Below are 19,944 nucleotides of genomic sequence, written 5' to 3'. Positions count from 1 at the left end.
GTCATAAGTGTTAGTGGGTATTTTCTATAAATCTAGCTGATGTTCAAGGGCCAAACCAGAGTGGTGCTAAATAGCAGAACTGACTTCTAGCCTGTACTCCTTGAACCATGAGTGCCTGTTGGAGTGTAGGTAGATTCTGCATTTAAGTGAGACAAGGATAAATGAGGGAGATTTAGAATTGCTTCCATGGCGTTAAGGCAACTTATTTAACTTGGCATATTGCTGTATTTTAACCTTTAATAGCTTACATTTCGAATTTTGCTCTCAAAAACAAACCATCATTTTATTCTTCCATTTGATGAGAGTTTTAAATTGTGAATCATTACTGTAGATTAGCATATACCAAACTGATGTCTTTCCTATTTTGTTTTTCTTTTTTGCCTCTAACTGTAGTTTGTTTTTACTAGCCCTCCATTAGGACCAGAGATAATGGAACCCATTTCACACTGGGCTTGGCTGAGCTGACAGGAAGGAAATATGCACAGATGAGGACTGGCCTCTTTTTTCTTTTAATTTAAACTCTCCTTAGCTGACAGGAAGGAATTGGGAGGGACAGAATTTCATTTTTGGTATTCAGGCAAACATGCTGTTACTTAGTGGTCCTTTGTCTATATGTAGAAGAGAAAGCAAAATTTTTCCTTGCAGAGATAGTTTGGGAATAATGTGGCATGATTAACAAATATGAAATATTATTGACTAACTGCTTTATATTTTATTTCTTAAACATAATTGTTATTCTAGACTAGAGTGTTCTTTCAGTTATCAGCAATAGAAGACAAACAGCAAAAACTAAAATATAGTATAACTCAAAGTAAATACAAAATGTTAGAATATTGGTTTGTGTGATAATAACATTTCCAGTATTCTAAAGGTAGTTTAATAACGAGTTATTAATCTGAATTTTCACCGTAACTTTTAACTGTGTATCTGAGGTTAATTTTAGAGAGCACAAGCAGGGGCGGGGAGTGAGAGAGAGAGGGGCGGGGGGAGTCAGTCTCAAGCAGGCTCCACACTCTGTGCAGAGCCCATTACAGGGCTTGATCCCATGCGCAGAGCCCCATGTGGGGCTGGAACTCATGAACCATGAGATCATGACTTGAGCAGAAATCAAGAGTCGGACACTCAACTGACTGAGCCACCCAGGCACCCTTATTAGTTTTTAGTATTCGTTTTTTAAGTGGAAGACAAAATCAGAAGACTTTCCTTGACTAGCTGAAGACACCAGAGTTAGAATCAGGAATACTTCTGATTTTGTAAATATTGGACACTTACTTAAAGCATGTAGATCAGAAGTATTGGGGAAAATTAAGGTAACTTCTATCAAGAAAGTATGCCTCATAGTGATGAAGACACAGAAGGGACTAGGGCTACACCTAGATAGACTTTTTTGTTCCTTTTTAAAGGATACTGATATCCTGGGACTAGAGCAGATGTGTAAACAAAAGATTGCGAAAAACCTTAATATCATAGAGCAAAGAAGAAAAATATCCCACTTTTAGATACTATTGCATATAAATTTATAAAGCCCAACTAGATAGGGGCACCTGGGTGGCTCAGTCTGTTGAGTGTCCGATTCTTGATTTCAGTTCAGATCATGATCTCCTGTTTCATGAGTTCCAGTCCTGCATGGGGCTCTGTGCTGGCAGTATGGAGCTTGCATGGGATTCTCTCTCTTCCTCTCTCTCTGCCCCTTCCCTGCTCATGCTCTCTCTCTCTCTCAATAAATAGACATTAAAAAAAAAACAAAAAACAATTTTATATATGTATATAAAAAGCCTAACTAGATAGAATTTTTATTATTTGTTAACACTCCTGGGAAACCTTGTATACTATTTTCTGATATTATTAAGATAATTTTGGCAAGACTTTAAGTTCTAGGATATCTCTGTTAACTTTATTACTATATTACATTTATTGCTGCCTATATTGCAGGGTACTTGAAAGCATTTGTTTTATATTAATGATTTTTAGTTCTCCTTTATAATGATGTATATCCACCTTTTGTATCAGATTGCCTTCTCTTTGTATTTCTAACCCCCTTTTTGGTAACTTAAATGTCCCATGTAGTTAATGGTTTTGTTTGACAATGATTATGCTGGTGGAGACTTTGTTTGAAAGTTAAGAAAGAAAAGGAGAAAACAAAGGAAAGCGTGAATTCATGAATATATTTTCAACTACTGAAAATACATGCTTTAAAGCTTCTTCCAAAATAAGGCTGAATAATAAGGTAACATTTGTGGCCATGATGATATACTTGTTTTACAGGTTCTGTTTTAGTTCAGAGGGGAAAGAGTTTTGGAAGGAGAGAAGCCTCAGAAAGGCTTTCTATTCCCTGGGTGTGGGCCAAGTCACATGGATTGGGTGTGGGGAGTTTCAGTGTTGCAGAACAGACCAGGAAGCTCACTGAAATTATCCTGAGCTGTGTTAACAGACTGACAAAAGAGAACACGGGTTTTTATTCAAAATGGATTGGTTAAACGTCTTTAAAGATTTTTTCAGTAAGTTCATCTGTTTATTAAATCCATACTTTTCTTGTAGTTTTTGAGTTAGATATTTCACTTTAGTGAATTTAAAGAAAAACTGTATGGAGAGAACCAGGTGCATTTATATAATAGGCTGGTGCTTTGTATTGTCTATGATACATAAGCTAAATGGTGATACTTCATAAAATATTAGTTTTGACTTGATAAGTAAAATAGTTTTAAAATGCTTTAGTTCCAGTGTTTAAATAATAAGTAGGAAAAGGATATAAATGAGTTTGCAGTTTTAATTTGGTAACTTTGAACTTAGCATAGACATTTGAAGTGTTAAATTGTAAACATACTAAAAATGTGAAGAAAAGAACGGATTAGGTGAGCAAGTTCCTTCAGCCTCAATATTTGAATTAACATGATATTGTTTTAGTACCTTTTACCTAGATTTTAGAGAAACAGTGTAGAAAGTAATATTGAATAAAGCAGCAGTAAAAGGAATGTTTTGATTTAATCAATGTAAGATTGCTAGAAGCTGCTATTTTGGTAAATGTGAGATTTTATATTTTGAAATGAGTTGGAGAGCAGCTGCATCCAAAGAAAATGAAAATACTGAAAAGCATGGTGAATTATTGGGATTGTTTTTGAGTTCATTTTATAAAGTAATACTAATACTAACTTATAAGAGCCTAATGTGTATATTTGCTGATGGCCTTTTTATGATCTTACGATAGTGAACTTGATTTGATCTCTTTGAACATTTGCTTGGTGTTTCTAGAAAAATGAACAGAGGAGTTGTTGTAGAAGTTTCTTATGCATAAGGAATCTAGGGAAACAAAGAGTAACCTGTTGAGAGATTTCAGGGAAAGGGCAAAATGGAAAAGGAGCAAGTACTTTGTTGAAAAGAATACTGTAATTGTACTATTAAGACTCATTTGTTTCTTCAGTTAACTTTGGTGGCCAAGTGAATCCTTCTGGAATAGATCTCCTTTGTTTACTTTTTGGGAAGTTAATACATTTTTAGATCCACTTTTTGGATTAGTTTTCCTTTTAGAAAGCTTATTAATTTATTCATTCATTTATCAACATATTTTTCTTGAGAGCCAACTGCAAGCCAGATAAAAATTATAGAATGAAAAACTAATACTAACTCTCATGGAACTTAACATGGTGAGGAGGTAGATGGTAGTGGTTATTTAATATTGATAATACAGTGGATTTCATGTCTCAGTTTGGTCGTAAATGATGTTGACCATAAATCAACTATAGAAATGGTATAAAAAGAATATATTGTATCATTAAGATGGTGATTCATTATATACTATCAATTCAATAATAACATCATCATTTACTCTTTTGTCTTAGAAAGTTGATAATCTTAAAAACGTTTGTAGACTGAGGGTCAGGGTTTATAACCAAGGTATTCCTTTTCTCATTACCTGCAGCAAGCCAAAGATTGAATTTACTTTGCTTTGCAGTAGAAGATACAGTGTATCTTTGTGTGGTGGCTAGAATAAAAAAAGAGGGCTCAGGATTTTAGGTAAAACAGAATAATCAAAAACAATAATTTATTTTATTTCATATAGATGAAATGAACAGATAAAAATACAAAAATTTAAGTAAAATTTGTAATGGGAAAGGTGCTTGGGCAGCTCAGTTGGTTAAGCATCGGACTCTTGATTTAAGCTCAGGTCATGATCTCACAGTTCATGGGATTGAGCCCCAAGTTGGGTTTTGTACTGATAGTGTGGAGCCTGCTTGGGATTCTTTCTCTCTCCCTGTCTCTCTCTCTCTCTCTCTCTCTCTCAGTCTCTCTCTCTCAATCTCTCTCTCTCTCTCTCTCTCTCTCCTTCTCTCTCTGTCCCTTCCCTGCTCATGGGCACATGCACTTTTTTCTCTCTCTCTGTCAGATAAACTTGTAATGAAAAGAACACCATTTATATGTATTTAGAATTCCCTAGTTGTGCTCCCAAATGTACCCCTTACTTAGCCATGTGGTTGAAGGTATATAACTAAACTTCCCTGATTTCTTATTCCTTATTTGTGAAGGAGAGAGTTAGGCAAGACTAGATGATCCTGGGAAGTCCCTTCTAATTCCGAAAGTCTTATAATCCTGGTAAACCACTGATGAGTTTTACGTGTGATAGAAATCAGGGGGAAATCCATGAGGGAAAGAGAACTAGTTTTGAAGAAGTAGGAACATAAGAACAGAACTATATAGTTCCTTAAAGAATTAGAAGGATCAGTAGTACTTTCTTCAGCTTCCTTTTATTGAACATTTATTTAGTCAGTGATTTAGATGGAGGAAAAGTGACATGCTTAAAATAAAGAAGAGCTAATGCTGGAAAAATAATACATTGGGTTCAGATATATGTTTGAAACGTAAAAACTGAGAAATAAACAAGGTGAATCGGGACAGACATTAATGTAAAATTCTAATTTGAACTAATTTAAAATTTTTAGTTACTTAAAATTGTTTTTAATGTTTATTTTTGAGAGAGAGACAGACAGTGCATGAACGGGGCAGGGGCAGAGAGAGACGGAGACCCAGAATTCGAAGCAAGCTCTAGGCTCTAAGCTGTCAACACAGAGCCTGACACGGGGCTCGAACCCATAAGCTCGTGAGATCATGATCCGAAGCTGGATGCCCAACTTGACTGAGCCACCCAGGCTCCCCAAAGTAAAAATTTTAAAAGGAATTAAAAAGATTGCTGAGAACCTGGCTTGGCAGGATTTTATATCAGTAAAAGACTTATCAAGAGCTGCTGTGATAATGTGGGTGCTAAAGAATTTCAATGCAGTTCATGATAACATTAATTCAGATCTTTGCAGTTCAAGTGAAAGGATGCAAATAGCTACTTCATGTGTGTGTGTGCTGGCCAAATAAAACATGTGACATAGTTGTCCACTTTGGATAGATACATACTTGAACTGTGGTATTGAGAAAACTTAGATGCTTCCAAATACTGGCATCCAGTATTGCAGTATCAAGGATCTGCAAACCAGGTTACATAAACGTAGTTATGCGTACAAAGATTTGCCTTAGGAAGAGGACAGTTGTCATGTGACTGGAATATTCACAATGCTCAACTAGATTCTTAAAAATTAGATTCTTAAAAACTTTGTTAATAATACATTGTTTTGGCCAAGAAACAGTACTATAGGAGGAAAGAAGTAAGACCAGTGGGTAAGAGTGAGGGGAAGATTGGAAGCTATATCAGTACTTTTGGTTTTATTTTTAAAAAAGCTAATGATAAAAATTGATAAAGTTTTGGAGTGGTGGCAGGGTTTGGAGCTGATGGCCAAGAAAGTACTCTTGAAGATGTCTTTAGTGCAAAAAGGTGGTCTTATTAAAGCACGGGGACTGGACCTGTGGGCAGAAAGAGCTGCCCTGGGACCGTGACTGGTTATATACTTGGGAGTTGGGGGAGGTAAAGTCAAAAGGGCGTTTCCAAAGAGATTTTCTTCTGCTAAAGAAGACTCAAAGGATACTGGAGGCCTAGGGTTTTTTGTTTGTTTGTTTGTTTGTTTTTTGTCAAGCTAGCATTGTTCTTCTTTTTAGCAAAGCATTAACGTTAAGATAGTAGGGAGTTCCTGGAGAAATGTTTTTTTACTCTGCCAGCCTCAAGTATTTGTCAGTAGGCTGCAGGTTATAAGGAAATTTAATTTTATCTGCCATTTCCTTCTGCCTTTGTTTCCCACATCAAAAATGACTGCCTCAGAATTGTGCACATCCTTAGTGCTGAGACCTGAGCATTCCCTTCCAACTCTGGCCAGGTCTAGTTATAAAATGCAATAATAAATATATAAGTGTTTTTGAAAAATTAAGTGCCAGAAGCACTAGGAGTAATAACTACTATTGATTAATGGAGTGCCTGCTATGTGCTATGCACTGTGCTGAGTGCTTTACATATAAACTTAAAAAAAAAATTTTTTTTTTTTTTAATTCATGCAGTAGGTATTTACCACACACCACCATTTCACAAACCAGGAAACTGGAGTTTAAAGAAAATTAAATAACTTGACCAAGATCAAATTGACCAGTAAATAGCAGGACTAAAATTTAAATTTAGGGTTTCATTAGACTTTTCCTAGTTGTACCCATTATGACTAAAGAGTAGAGGAAGAATTAGAGTCAGATAAGCAATGGATTAGTAGGATTTGACACAAGAGAGACTAAGATTAGGAGGATTGTGTAGGACTAACTATGAAGTTGAAAAGAATTTAGAAAAGGTAATACCTTGATCTGAGGGAGCTTGCTTATTGTGGAATGATCTCATTATTGCTGATTATAACATAGTTGAGAAATTAAGAGAAACTGATATTTACATTTGTATAATTTTGTAAAGTACTTTTCCATGCATTTTCTCATTGTTAACAAGAAATCGGAAGGACCATTTTTTAGCAAATAGAGAGAGAGGGCAATAATAAACAGGTTCTTCCCAAAGAGTTGGAAGCAGAGGGGGGAAAAGGCAAGCTTTCGATTATACATACATTTGTCAGTCATTCCCATGATGAACATTAATAGAACACTTAATATGGGCCAGACTGTGGAAGTAGGTGATTAAAAACATGGTGTTTGATCTCAAAGAAATAAATATGGGTATACAGAGGGTTGAACATTGTGGTAAAAATATTTACAAAGAGCAGTAATGCCACAAAGGAGAAATATATCTGTTCTGTTTTGGGGAGAGAGGGAAAATTTCCAGTGAGAAGAAGATACCTTGTTTGAGTCTTGAGGAATGAGGGTGGCAAGTGTTTGAAATAAAATACATTGTGGGCAAAGGCTCAGAGTCTTTCAAGAGCATGAGTTTTTTTGGGTACTGAAGCGCTTATATGCCTGTAGCATTAGTGTGAGGTTGAAGAAATGCTCACAAGAGAGACAGAGGGTTTTGTGTTGCATAGAAAAACAAATATTCTAAGCTTATGTTTTTTTCCCTGAAATATTTCTGGCCTCTGAGATTAAAATAGGTTGTTTTCAGTGTTTTCCACGAGTCTGTCCAAAAATTCTTCATTCTTTTTTTGACAGTGTATAATTAGTCTTAGACATCTTTTTCAGAATTAAAAAAAAATCATTTTGAAACTAGCCTTTAGCTTCAAGTTTAAAATTTGGATATATATCACTCTTCAATTTTAATCAATGTAGCAAACGTTTATTGAGTATCTGGTATGCACACAGTTCTAAATAGCATAGGAAATGCAGAAGATTATTGAGACATGGAATGCTCCTTTCCGGAATCTGATGACTAGTAGATGAGCTTAAAAGACTTGTATGCTGTCATACAAGTACCTCAGAAGTACAGGGTGCTGGGTGCTTTAAAAAGGAGAGCTTACATCATTGGCGGATGATGGTGGGAAATGAAGTATGTTGGAAAACATAACATGGGAAATGAATAAAATAATTTGAAATGGCACTTCTTGAATGGGTAAGTTTTTGATAGGGAGAAGTTTTAATAAGGTTTTGGGAAGAAACTAGCAAATAAGGCAAAGGAAGATTGAAATGTTATTTATTCAGGGGACTTAAGTGACCCATTTTTTTTTTTAATTTTTTTTTCAACATTTTTTATTTATTTTTGGGACAGAGAGAGACAGAGCATGAACGGGGGAGGGGCAGAGAGAGAGGGAGACACAGAATCGGAAACAGGCTCCAGGCTCCGAGCCATCAGCCCAGAGCCTGACGCGGGGCTCGAACTCACGGACCGCGAGATCGTGACCTGGCTGAAGTCGGACGCTTAACCGACTGCGCCACCCAGGCGCCCCAAGTGACCCATTTTTATTAAGATTTAGGATAGTTTATCAAAGCTAGAACAAACATTCCTAAAATTCATATGGAACCACAAAAGACCCCGAATAGCCAAAGTAATACTGAAAAAGAAAACCAAAGCAGCAGCATCACAATCACAGACTTTAGCCTTTACTACACAAAGCTGTAATCATCAAGACAGTATGGTATTGGCACAAAAACAGGCACATAGACCAGTGGAACAGAATAGAGAACCCAGAATTGGACCTACAAATGAATGGCCAACTGATCTTTGACAAAGCAGGAAAGAGTATCCAGTGGAAAAAAGACCGTCTCTTTAGCAAATGGTACTGGGAGAACTGGGCAGCAACATGCAGAAGAAAGATACAGGATAATTGCAGGGCATTATGGGAAGAATCTTATTTAACATTTATATCTGTACTGTGCTCTTACTTTACCTTATTTTATTCACTTCTTACAACAGTATCATGGTAAGTGGTGTTTTCTCCATTTCTAAACTCAGAAAAATGAAATCATTTGCTCAAGTTTCCACAGTAAGTGGTATAGCTGGGATTTGAACCCAAAGGCTCATATAAAGTCGATGCTGTTTTCATTACTCTGTACCATAAGCCTAGAAAGGAAGGGTGAGGACATTCTGGAGAGGGCTATAGATTCTAGGAAGAGTACTTCTCTTAATTTGATAGGTATGAAGAGCCACTGTTGGCTTTTGAGCAATAATATCATCTGATTGCAACTATATTTACAGTTAGATGGATGATGGGTAGAAGTGGGACAGATTGGATTAGTAAGGAAACTAGTTTAGAGGGTATTGAAGACTCAAGCACAACAAAATGGGCCTGAAATAGTGTGCAAATAGTGGGAATAGAAAGTGTTGGCAGAAAGGGAATAAGGATTTGATGCAGGAATCTTTTTAAGAAAGGAAATTTGTATGAGGTATAAATCATATAACAAAATGAATCTTTTTAAAGTGTGTTGTGCAACCATCATATCTAGTTCCAAACCATTTTTATGACTCCCCCCCCCCCCCAAAAAAAAAAAAAACCCATTCCCATTAAGCGGTCACTACCCATTACCCTATCTCTTTATCCCATGGTAATTGATAATCTGCTTGCTGTCTGTCTGGATTTACATTCTGGCTATTTCATGTAAATGGAATCATAAAATATGTTATCTTGTGTCTAGTTTCTTTCACTTGGCCTTCTGTTTTTGAGGTTTATCTGTTGTAGCATATATCAGTGCTTCATTCCTTTTATGGCTGAATAATATTCCATTAAATGGGTATGTACTGTGTTTTGTTTATCCATTAATCTGTTGATGGACACTTGGGTTGTTTCTACCTTTTGGTTATTGTGTATAGGGAAGCTATGAACATTTGGGTACAAGTATTGGAATATCTGTTTTCAGTTCTTTTGAGTATATACCTAGGAGTGGAATTACTGGATCATATGGTAATTATGTTTTTAACATTGTGAAGAACCATTACGTTGTTTTCCACAGCAGTTGTAACATTTTATACTTTGATCAACAGTGTAAGAAGGGTTCCAGTTTTCCCATATCCTCACCAACACTTGTTATTTTCCTTTTTTGTTGGTTTGGTTTGGTTATAGCTATCCTAATTGGTGTGAAGTGGTATTTCATTTTGGTTTTGATTTGTATTTCTCTAATGACTAATGATGTTGAACATCTTTTCATGTGCTTTTTGGGCATTTGTATATCTTTGTTGGGGAAATGTTTGTTCAAGTGTTTTGTCCATTGTCGAAATAGGTTCTTTTTGTTGCTAGGTTCTAAGTTCTTTAGATGTTCTGGATATAGACTGTAATATTTATTTATTTATTTGTTTATTTAAGAAAGAGAGCACAAGTGAGCAAGGGGCAGAGAGAGAGAGAAATGGGGCTCACCTGGGGCTCATGCTTTACCCAAAGCGGGGCTCATGCTCACCCAATGTGAAACTCGAACTCATGAACTGTGAGATCATGACCTGAGCCGAAGTAGGATGCTTAACAACTGAGCCACCCAGGTGCCCTATTTATTTATTATTGCTTATGCTTTTGGGGTCAAATCTAAGAATTCATTGCTAATACACAGGTCATGAAGATTTTCCTCTGTGTTTTCTTTGGAGGATTTTAAAGTTTTAACTCTTATATTTGAGTATTTTATCCATTTTGAGTTAATTTTTGTTTGTGAAATAGGAGTCTAACTTCATTCTTTAGCATGTAGATATCCGTTTCTCCTTGCACCATTTGTTAAAGAGACTATTCTTTCCCCCATAAATGGCCTTGGCACCCTTGTTGAAAATCAGTTGACCACAGATGTAGGAATTTATCTCAGGGCTCTCACCTCTATTCTGTTGGTCTATATGTCTGTCCTTTTGTGCCAGTACCATACTGTTTTGAATACTTTGGCTGAGTAGTAAGTTTTGAAATTGGGAAGTGTGAATCCTTCTGTTTTATTTTCATTTTTAAAGATTGTTTTGGTTATTTGGTGTCCCTTGCAATTCCATATGAATTTTAGAATCAGCATTTTCATTTCTGTAAAAAGTATTGGAACTTTGGTAAGGATTAAATGGAAGCTGTGGATCACGTTGGTTAGTTATTGCCATGTAAAACTATTAAGCCTTCAAGTCCATAATACAGAATGTCTTACCATTTATTTAGTCTACTTTAATTTCTTTCAGCAGTACTTTGTAGTGTTCAGTATACTGGTCTTGTATCTCCTTGATTAATAAATTTAACCTATGTATTTTATTCTTAATGCTATTATAAATGGAATTGTTTCCTCAATTTCCTCTTCAGATTGTTCACTGCTGCTGTGCAGAAATACAACTGGTTTTTGTGTGTTGATTTTGTATCTTGCAACTCTGCTAAATTTGTTTAATGTAACATTTTTTGTGTGTGGATTTTTTTAGGATATTCTCTGTATATGGTTATGTCATCTGCAAATAAAGATGATTTTACTTCTTCCTTTCTGGTTTGGATGTCTTTTATTTCATTCTCTTGCCTAATTGCCCTGGCTAGCACTTCTAGTACAGTGTTGAATAGAGGTGGGTGAAAGGGCATCCATGTCTTGTTCTTGATCTTAGCTTTCAGTCTTTTACCATTGAGTGTGTTGTTAACTGTAGGTTTTTTTAAATAGATGCCCTTTATGATATTGAGGAAATTGCCTTATATTCCTAGTTTGCTGATACTCTTTATCGTGAAAGGATGTTAGATTTTATCCATTGCTTTTTCTGTATCAGTTGAGACGATCATGTGGGTTTTTTCCCTCTGTTGTATTAATGTAGTATATAATGTTGATTTTCATGTGTTGAACTACTCTTACATTCCTGGGACAAATCACCCTTTATCATGATGTACACTTCTGTTAATATGCTGCTATATTGTTTGCTAGTATAGATTAACCCTGTTTTTGCAGATTCCATATTTGTGAATTGGGCTCCTTGTTAAAACTTATTTATAAGCCCTCAAATCGATAGTTGTGATGCCTTTGTGGACTTGTGCAGAGTGGCAGAAATTTTGAGTTGCCTGATGCACATGTTGTCAGCTGAGGTTGAACAAGGTGATGCTCTGCCTTTTTTGTTTCAGCTCTCATATTGTAAATAAGTGTCCTTTATGCAGTCTGTTTAGTGCCATGATTTTTGCATTCTTGTGCTTTTAAAAAAGTCTCTATATTGTAGAACTGTCAGTTTCTTTCTTTAATTCTGTCAGTTTTTGCTTTGTATGTCTTGGGGTTCTCTTGTTAGGCATGTATAATATTTGTAATTACTATGTTTTCTTGATGGATTGACCCTTTTATCAATATATAATGTCTGTCTTCATCTTCTGTAACAACTTTTGTCTTGAAGTCTGTGTTGTCTGATACTAACAGACAGCTGTGCCACCCCAGCTCTCTTTTGGTTACCATTGTCATGGACCATCTTTTTCCATCCTTTCATTTTCCAACCTGTCTGTATCTCTGGATCTAAAGTGAGTGCTTATAGATAGCATAGAGTTGGATCTTATTTTTAAATTCATTCTGCCAGTGTCTGTCCCTTTAATCCAGTATTTTAATTCATTTATGTTTAAAGTAATTACCCATAAGGAAGGCCTTCTGCTGTTTTGCTCTTTATTTTCTACAGGTCTTAAGCCTTTTCTCTCCTCATTTCCTGTATTACTGTCTTGTTTTGTAATTGATTTTTTTTTCTGATGTACCATTTTCCCTTCTCATTTCTTTTCTTATATATGTTTTAGTATTTCCTTAGTGATTACCGTGAGGATTACCATTAACATCTTAACTTTTTAGCAGTCAAGTTTGAATTAATGGAAATTTAGCTGGTATGCAAAACTATTCCTTTGTAGTTCCATTTTTATACATTGTGTGCCCATTTACCTAGATTTGAAATTACTATTTTCTACATTTGTATCTTAAATCATATAGGAAAAAAGGATGTACAAGTCAAAAGTCTAATACTACTGGCTTTTATATTTATGAATGGAGCTACCTTTACTGTTGTTCTTTATTTCCTCATATGGCTTCAGGTTACTTTTCAGTGTCTTTTCATTTTAGCCTGGAGGACTTTATTTAGCATTTCTTGTAGCACAAGTCTAGTGTGACAAACTCCTTCAATTTTTGTTTATGTAGGAGTGTCTTAATTTCTCCTTCATTTCTAAACAGCAGTTTTGCTAATTATAGAATTCTTGGTTGACAGTTTTCTAGTATCAGATTCTACCCCCTTCCTAGGGTTTGATGTTGCTTCTAATTGTGCGTTGTTGTTTGCTTGTTTAGTGACTTCCCTAAACTGTTTTTGTAAAGTCTGTATTCTTTGTCGTGTGTGGCCTCTGAAGGTGCTGTTCTGTCTTTTCCTTCCTTCAGTCTGTCTGTTCCTTATCCTGGTCGTTGTCCCTTACCCCAACGTGCTGCATCAATTAAATGATTTCAGTAAAAGAATGGGAATGTTCCAGGTCCAGTGAAACCAAGGCAAGCCATTGTGCCAGTCCTTCACGTGGCTGCCAGACAGGTTGAAACTCACAATCACAATTCTTTGAGAATAAGCTCCCTCTGGCATTAGAAGTGCCAGTTGCTGTCCTCAAAGCCATTGTGGGCAGGCAATTTGAAATGCCACAGCATTCTCTTACTTCAGAGCAGCAGTTTTTTTCACTAAGCCTTGCCCTAGTTTTTGTAAGGTTTTTCTAAGTTCTTTTTTTTTTTTACTAGATTCCAGAGTGCTGCAGAAGTTTATTCTGACAGTATCTGCCAGCTCATTAATTAGTTTTTTGGATGGATGGAGCCCTAGAATTAATTCCCTATTCTGTCAGAAATCTCTGATGTGAGGATTTTTCAGGATGATATCATGAATACCACAAGTAAGGAAGTTGGGAGGGAGGGAGTTGATTTATGGGTATGGGAGAGGCTAGTTTCATTTGGAAAAGAGTGTTGTACTTGAGGTGCTAAGAGTACAGTCTGGTAGATGTATAGCAATGTCTGAATTGTGGTGCTTGAATTCCAGAAAGAGCTTAAAACTGCAAAGAGACCTTGGAGCTTTCTATATAGAAGTTGTGGAAGATGAAAGTATAAGATTTCTTTGAAGTAGAGTGGAAGTCCAGGCACTGTATCTTGGGAAACACTTTTCAACTATAAGGAATCATTCACTTTTTCATTCAGCAAACATTCACTTTGTTCCTATTACTAGTGTGGGCACTGGAGATACAAAGGTACCAAGATCTAGTTTTCTAGTTTTCTGTCTTCAAGAAACAAGTATGATGCAATTTTATAACAAGGTTTAGAGGAGCCCGGACAGATGCACACAAGAATATTTAGTCACTAGGGAATGCAGGAGGCTTTTAGGGAAGTTAAAAGAGACAACAGTAGAGAGAGTAATCTGTGATCTTAGTTGCCACATAAAGAGTTTGAAAAGAATGAGGACTCTAAAAAGGTACTGATTTGGCAGTAAAGAAATGACACAGTTTTTATAAGAATGGTTTAATGAGGAGAGTCCGGAAGATGGCGGCGTAGGAGGACGCTGGGCTCACCGCGCGTCCTGCTGATCACTTACATTCCACCTACACCTGCCTAAAGAACCCAGAAAACCGCCAGAGGATTAGCAGAAGGGAGTCTCCGGAGTCAAGCGCAGACTAGAGGCCCACGGAAGAGGGTAGGAAGGGCGGCGAGGCGGTGCGCGCTCCACGGACTGGCGGGAGGGGGCCGGGGCGGAGGGGCGGCTCGCCGGCCAAGCAGAGCCCCCGAGTCTGGCCGGCAAAAGCGGAGGGGCCGGACGGACTGTGTTCCGACAGCAAGCGCGACTTAGCGTCTGGGAGGTCATAAGTTAACAGCTCTGCGCGGAAAGCGGGAAGGCTGGAGGACAAAGGGAGGGAGAGCTGCTGAGCCCCCGGACGGCAGAGCTCAGCTTGGCGGGGAACAAAGGCGCCAGCGCCATCTCCCCCGCCCATCCCCCAGCCAAAATCCCAAAGGGAACCAGTTCCTGCCAGGGAACTTGCTCGCTCCGCGCAAACACCCAACTCTGTGCTTCTGCGGAGCCAAACCTCCGGCAGCGGATCTGACTCCCTCCCGCTGCCACAGGGCTCCTCCTGAAGTGGATCACCTAAGGAGAAGCGAGCTAAGCCTGCCCCTCCACCCCCCGTGCACCTTGCCTATCCACCCCAGCTAATACGCCAGATCCCCAGCACCACGAGCCTGGCAGTGTGCAAGTAGCCCAGATGGGCCACGCCACCCCACAGTGAATCCCGCCCCTAGGAGAGGGGAAGAGAAGGTACACACCAGTCGGACTGTGGCCCCAGCGGTGGGCTGGGGGCAGACATCGGGTCGGACTGCGGCCCCGCCCACCAACTCCAGTTATACACCACAGCACAGGGGAAGTGCCCTGCAGGTCCTCACCACTCCAGGGACTCTCCAAAATGACCAAACGGAAGAATTCCCCTCAGAAGAATCTCCAGGAAATAACAACAGCGAATGAACTGATCAAAAAGGATTTAAATAATATAACAGAAAGTGAATTTAGAATAATAGTCATAAAATTAATCGCTGGGCTTGAAAACAGTATAGAGGACAGCAGAGAATCTCTTGCTACAGAGATCAAGGGACTAAGGACCAGTCACGAGGAGCTGAAAAACGCTTTAAACGAAATGCAAAACAAAATGGAAACCACGACAGCTCGGCTTGAAGAGGCAGAGGAGAGAATAGGCGAACTAGAAGATAAAGTTATGGAGAAAGAGGAAGCTGAAAGAAAGAGAGATAAAAAAATCCAGGAGTATGAGGGGAAAATTAGAGAACTAAGTGATACACTAAAAAGAAATAATATACGCATAATTGGTATCCCAGAGGAGGAAGAGAGAGGGAAAGGTGCTGAAGGGGTACTTGAAGAAATTATAGCTGAGAACTTCCCTGAACTGGGGAAGGAAAAAGGCATTGAAATCCAAGAGGCACAGAGAACTCCCTTCAGACGTAACTTGAATCGATCTTCTGCACGACATATCATAGTGAAACTGGCAAAATACAAGGATAAAGAGAAAATTCTGAAAGCAGCAAGGGATAAACGTGCCCTCACATATAAAGGGAGACCTATAAGACTCGTGACTGATCTCTCCTTTGAAACTTGGCAGGCCAGAAAGGCTTGGCACGATATCTACAGTGTGCTAAACAGAAAAAATATGCAGCCGAGAATCCTTTATCCAGCAAGTCTGTCATTTAGAATAGAAGGAGAGATAAAGGTCTTCCCAAACAAACAAAAACTGAAGGAATTTGTCACCACGAAACCAGCCCTACAAGAGATCCTAAGGGGGATCCTGTGAGACAAAGTACCAGAGACATCACTACAAGCATAAAACATACAGACATCACAATGACTCTAAACCCGTATCTTTCTATAATAACACTGAATGTAAATGGATTAAATGCACCAACTAAAAGACATAGGGTATCAGAATGGATAAAAAAACAAGACCCATCTATTTGCTGTCTACAAGAGACTCATTTTAGATCTGAGGACACCTTTAGATTGAGAGTGAGGGGATGGAGAACTGTTTATCATGCTCCTGGAAGCCAAAAGAAAGCTGGAGTAGCCATACTTATATCAGACAAACTAGACTTTAAATTAAAGGCTGTAACAAGAGATGAAGAAGGGCATTATATAATAATCACAGGGTCTATCCATCAGGAAGAGCTAACTATTATAAATGTCTATGCGCCGAATACCGGAGCCCCCAGATATATAAAACAATTACTCATAAACATAAGCAACCTTATTGATAAGAATGTGGTCATTGCAGGGGACTTTAACACCCCACTTACAGAAATGGATAGATCATCTAGACACACAGTCAATAAAGAAACAAGGGCCCTGAATGATACATTGGATCAGATGGACTTGACAGATATATTTAGAACTCTGCATCCCAAAGCAACAGAATATACTTTCTTCTCGAGTGCACATGGAACATTCTCCAAGATAGATCATATACTGGGTCACAAAACAGCCCTTCATAAGTTTACAAGAATTGAAATTATACCATGCATACTTTCAGACCACAATGCTATGAAGCTTGAAATCAACCACAGGAAAAAGTCTGGAAAACCTCCAAAAGCATGGAGGTTAAAGAACACCCTACTAACGAATGAGTGGGTTAACCAAGCAATTAGAGAAGAAATTAAAAAATATATGGAAACAAACGAAAATGAAAATACAACAATCCAAACGCTTTGGGACGCAGCGAAGGCAGTCCTGAGAGGAAAATACATTGCAATCCAGGCCTATCTCAAGAAACAAGAAAAATCCCAAATACAAAATCTAACAGCACACCTAAAGGAAATAGAAGCAGAACAGCAAAGGCAGCCTAAACCCAGCAGAAGAAGAGAAATAATAAAGATCAGAGCAGAAGTAAACAATATAGAATCTAAAAAAATGGTAGAGCAGATCAACGAAACCAAGAGTTGGTTTTTTGAAAAAATAAACAAAATTGACAAACCTCTAGCCAGGCTTCTCAAAAAGAAAAGGGAGATGACCCAAATAGATAAAATCATGAATGAAAATGGAATTATTACAACCAATCCCTCAGAGATACAAACAATTATCAGGGAATACTATGAAAAATTATATGCCAACAAATTGGACAACCTGGAAGAAATGGACAAATTCCTAAACACCCACACTCTTCCAAAACTCAATCAGGAGGAAATAGAAAGCTTGAACAGACCCATAACCAGCGAAGAAATTGAATCGGTTATTAAAAATCTCCCAACAAATAAGAGTCCAGGACCAGATGGCTTCCCAGGGGAGTTCTACCAGACGTTTAAAGCAGAGATAATACCTATCCTTCTCAAGCTATTCCAAGAAATAGAAAGGGAAGGAAAACTTCCAGACTCATTCTATGAAGCCAGTATTACTTTGATTCCTAAACCAAACAGAGACCCAGTAAAAAAAGAGAACTACAGGCCAATATCTCTGATGAATATGGATGCAAAAATTCTCAATAAGATACTAGCAAATCGAATTCAACAGCATATAAAAAGAATTATTCACCATGATCAAGTGGGATTCATTCCTGGGATGCAGGGCTGGTTCAACATTCGCAAATCGATCAACGTGATACATCACATTAACAAAAAAAAAGAGAAGAACCATATGATCCTGTCAATCGATGCAGAAAAGGCCTTTGACAAAATCCAGCACCCTTTCTTAATAAAAACCCTTGAGAAAGTCGGGATAGAAGGAACATACTTAAAGATCATAAAGGCCATTTATGAAAAGCCCACAGCTAACATCATCCTCAACGGGGAAAAACTGAGAGCTTTTTCCCTGAGATCAGGAACACGACAGGGATGCCCACTGTCACCGCTGTTGTTTAATATAGTGCTGGAAGTTCTAGCATCAGCAATCAGACAACAAAAGGAAATCAAAGGCATCAAAATTGGCAAAGATGAAGTCAAGCTTTCGCTTTTTGCAGATGACATGATATTATACATGGAAAATCCGATAGACTCCACCAAAAGTCTGCTAGAACTGATACATGAATTCAGCAAAGTTGCAGGATACAAAATCAATGTGCAGAAATCAGTTGCATTCTTATACACTAACAATGAAGCAACAGAAAGACAAATGAAGAAACTGATCCCATTCACAATTGCACCAAGAAGCATAAAATACCTAGGAATAAATCTAACCAAAGATGTAAAAGATCTGTATGCTGAAAACTATAGAAAGCTTATGCAGGTAATTGAAGAAGATATAAAGAAATGGAAAGACATTCCCTGCTCATGGATTGGAAGAATAAATATTGTCAAAATGTCAATACTACCCAAAGCTATCTACACATTCAATGCAATCCCAATCAAAATTGCACCAGCATTCTTCTCGAAACTAGAACAAGCAATCCTAAAATTCATATGGAACCACAAAAGGCCCCGAATAGCCAAAGTCATTTTGAAGAAGAAGACCAAAGCAGGAGGCATCACAATCCCAGACTTTAGCCTCTACTACAAAGCTGTCATCATCAAGACAGCATGGTATTGGCACAAAAACAGACACATAGACCAATGGAATAGAATAGAAACCCCAGAACTAGACCCACAAACGTATGGTCAACTCATCTTTGACAAAGCAGGAAAGAACATCCAATGGAAAAAAGACAGTCTCTTTAACAAATGGTGCTGGGAGAACTGGACAGCAACATGCAGAAGGTTGAAACTAGACCACTTTCTCACACCATTCACAAAAATAAACTCAAAATGGATAAAGGACCTGAATGTGAGACAGGAAACCATCAAAACCTTAGAGGAGAAAGCAGGAAAAGACCTCTCTGACCTCAGCCGTAGCAATCTCTTACTCGGCACATCCCCAAAGGCAAGGGAACTAAAAGCAAAAGTGAATTACTGGGACCTTATGAAGATAAAAAGCTTCTGCACAGCAAAGGAAACAACCAACAAAACTAAAAGGCAACCAACGGAATGGGAAAAGATATTTGCAAATGACACATCGGACAAAGGGCTGGTATCCAAAATCTATAAAGAGCTCATCAAACTCCACACCCGAAAAACAAATAACCCAGTGAAGAAATGGGCAGAAAACATGAATAGACACTTCTCTAAAGAAGACATGCGGATGGCCAACAGGCACATGAAAAGATGTTCAACGTCGCTCCTTATCAGGGAAATACAAATCAAAACCACACTCAGATACCACCTCACGCCAGTCAGAGTGGCCAAAATGAAGAAATCAGGAGACTATAGATGCTGGAGAGGATGTGGAGAAACAGGAACCCTCTTGCACTGTTGGTGGGAATGCAAATTGGTGCAGCCGCTCTGGAAAGCAGTGTGGAGGTTCCTCAGAAAATTAAAAATAGACCTACCCTATGACCCAGCAATAGCACTGCTAGGAATTTATCCAAGGGATACAGGAGTACTGATGCATAGGGGCACTTGTACCCCAATGTTTATAGCGGCACTCTCAACAATAGGCAAATTATGGAAAGAGCCTAAATGTCCATCAACTGATGAATGGATAAAGAAATTGTGGTTTATATACACAATGGAATACTACGTGGCAATGAGAAAAAATGAAATATGGCCTTTTGTAGCAACATGGATGGAACTGGAGAGTGTGATGCTAAGTGAAATAAGCCATACAGAGAAAGGCAGATACCATATGGTTTCACTCTTATGTGGATCCTGAGAAATGTAACAGAAACCCATGGGGGAGGGGAAGGAAAAAAAAAAAAAAAAAAA

The 19,944-nt window shown here is 38.0% G+C and overlaps 1 protein-coding gene across 10 annotated transcripts in view; it reads left to right on the top strand.

Moving 5' to 3' along the window:
* Nucleotides 1-19,944, top strand: part of NCK1 (NCK adaptor protein 1) — a 98,592-nt gene that overhangs the window by 65,650 nt on the left and 12,998 nt on the right. Inside the window, exon 2 of one of the 10 annotated variants that reach the window (XM_049628782.1) lies at nt 13,426-13,574. The exons of 8 other annotated variants lie outside the window; for them this stretch is intronic. In XM_049628782.1, coding sequence (XP_049484739.1) covers nt 13,562-13,574 — 13 coding nt within the window. In that variant the 5' untranslated portion in view covers nt 13,426-13,561. Of the gene's footprint in view, nt 1-977; nt 2,499-13,425; nt 13,575-19,944 lie in introns of those variants that run through there. One more of the 10 variants, XM_049628781.1, reaches the window with a different exon arrangement.

This window comes from Panthera uncia, chromosome C2 (genome assembly GCF_023721935.1).
Source record: "Panthera uncia isolate 11264 chromosome C2, Puncia_PCG_1.0, whole genome shotgun sequence".
Lineage (NCBI taxonomy): Eukaryota > Metazoa > Chordata > Mammalia > Carnivora > Felidae > Panthera > Panthera uncia.
The sequence above is the reverse complement of the archived record's forward strand: the minus strand, read 5'-3'. Positions and strand labels throughout refer to the sequence as shown.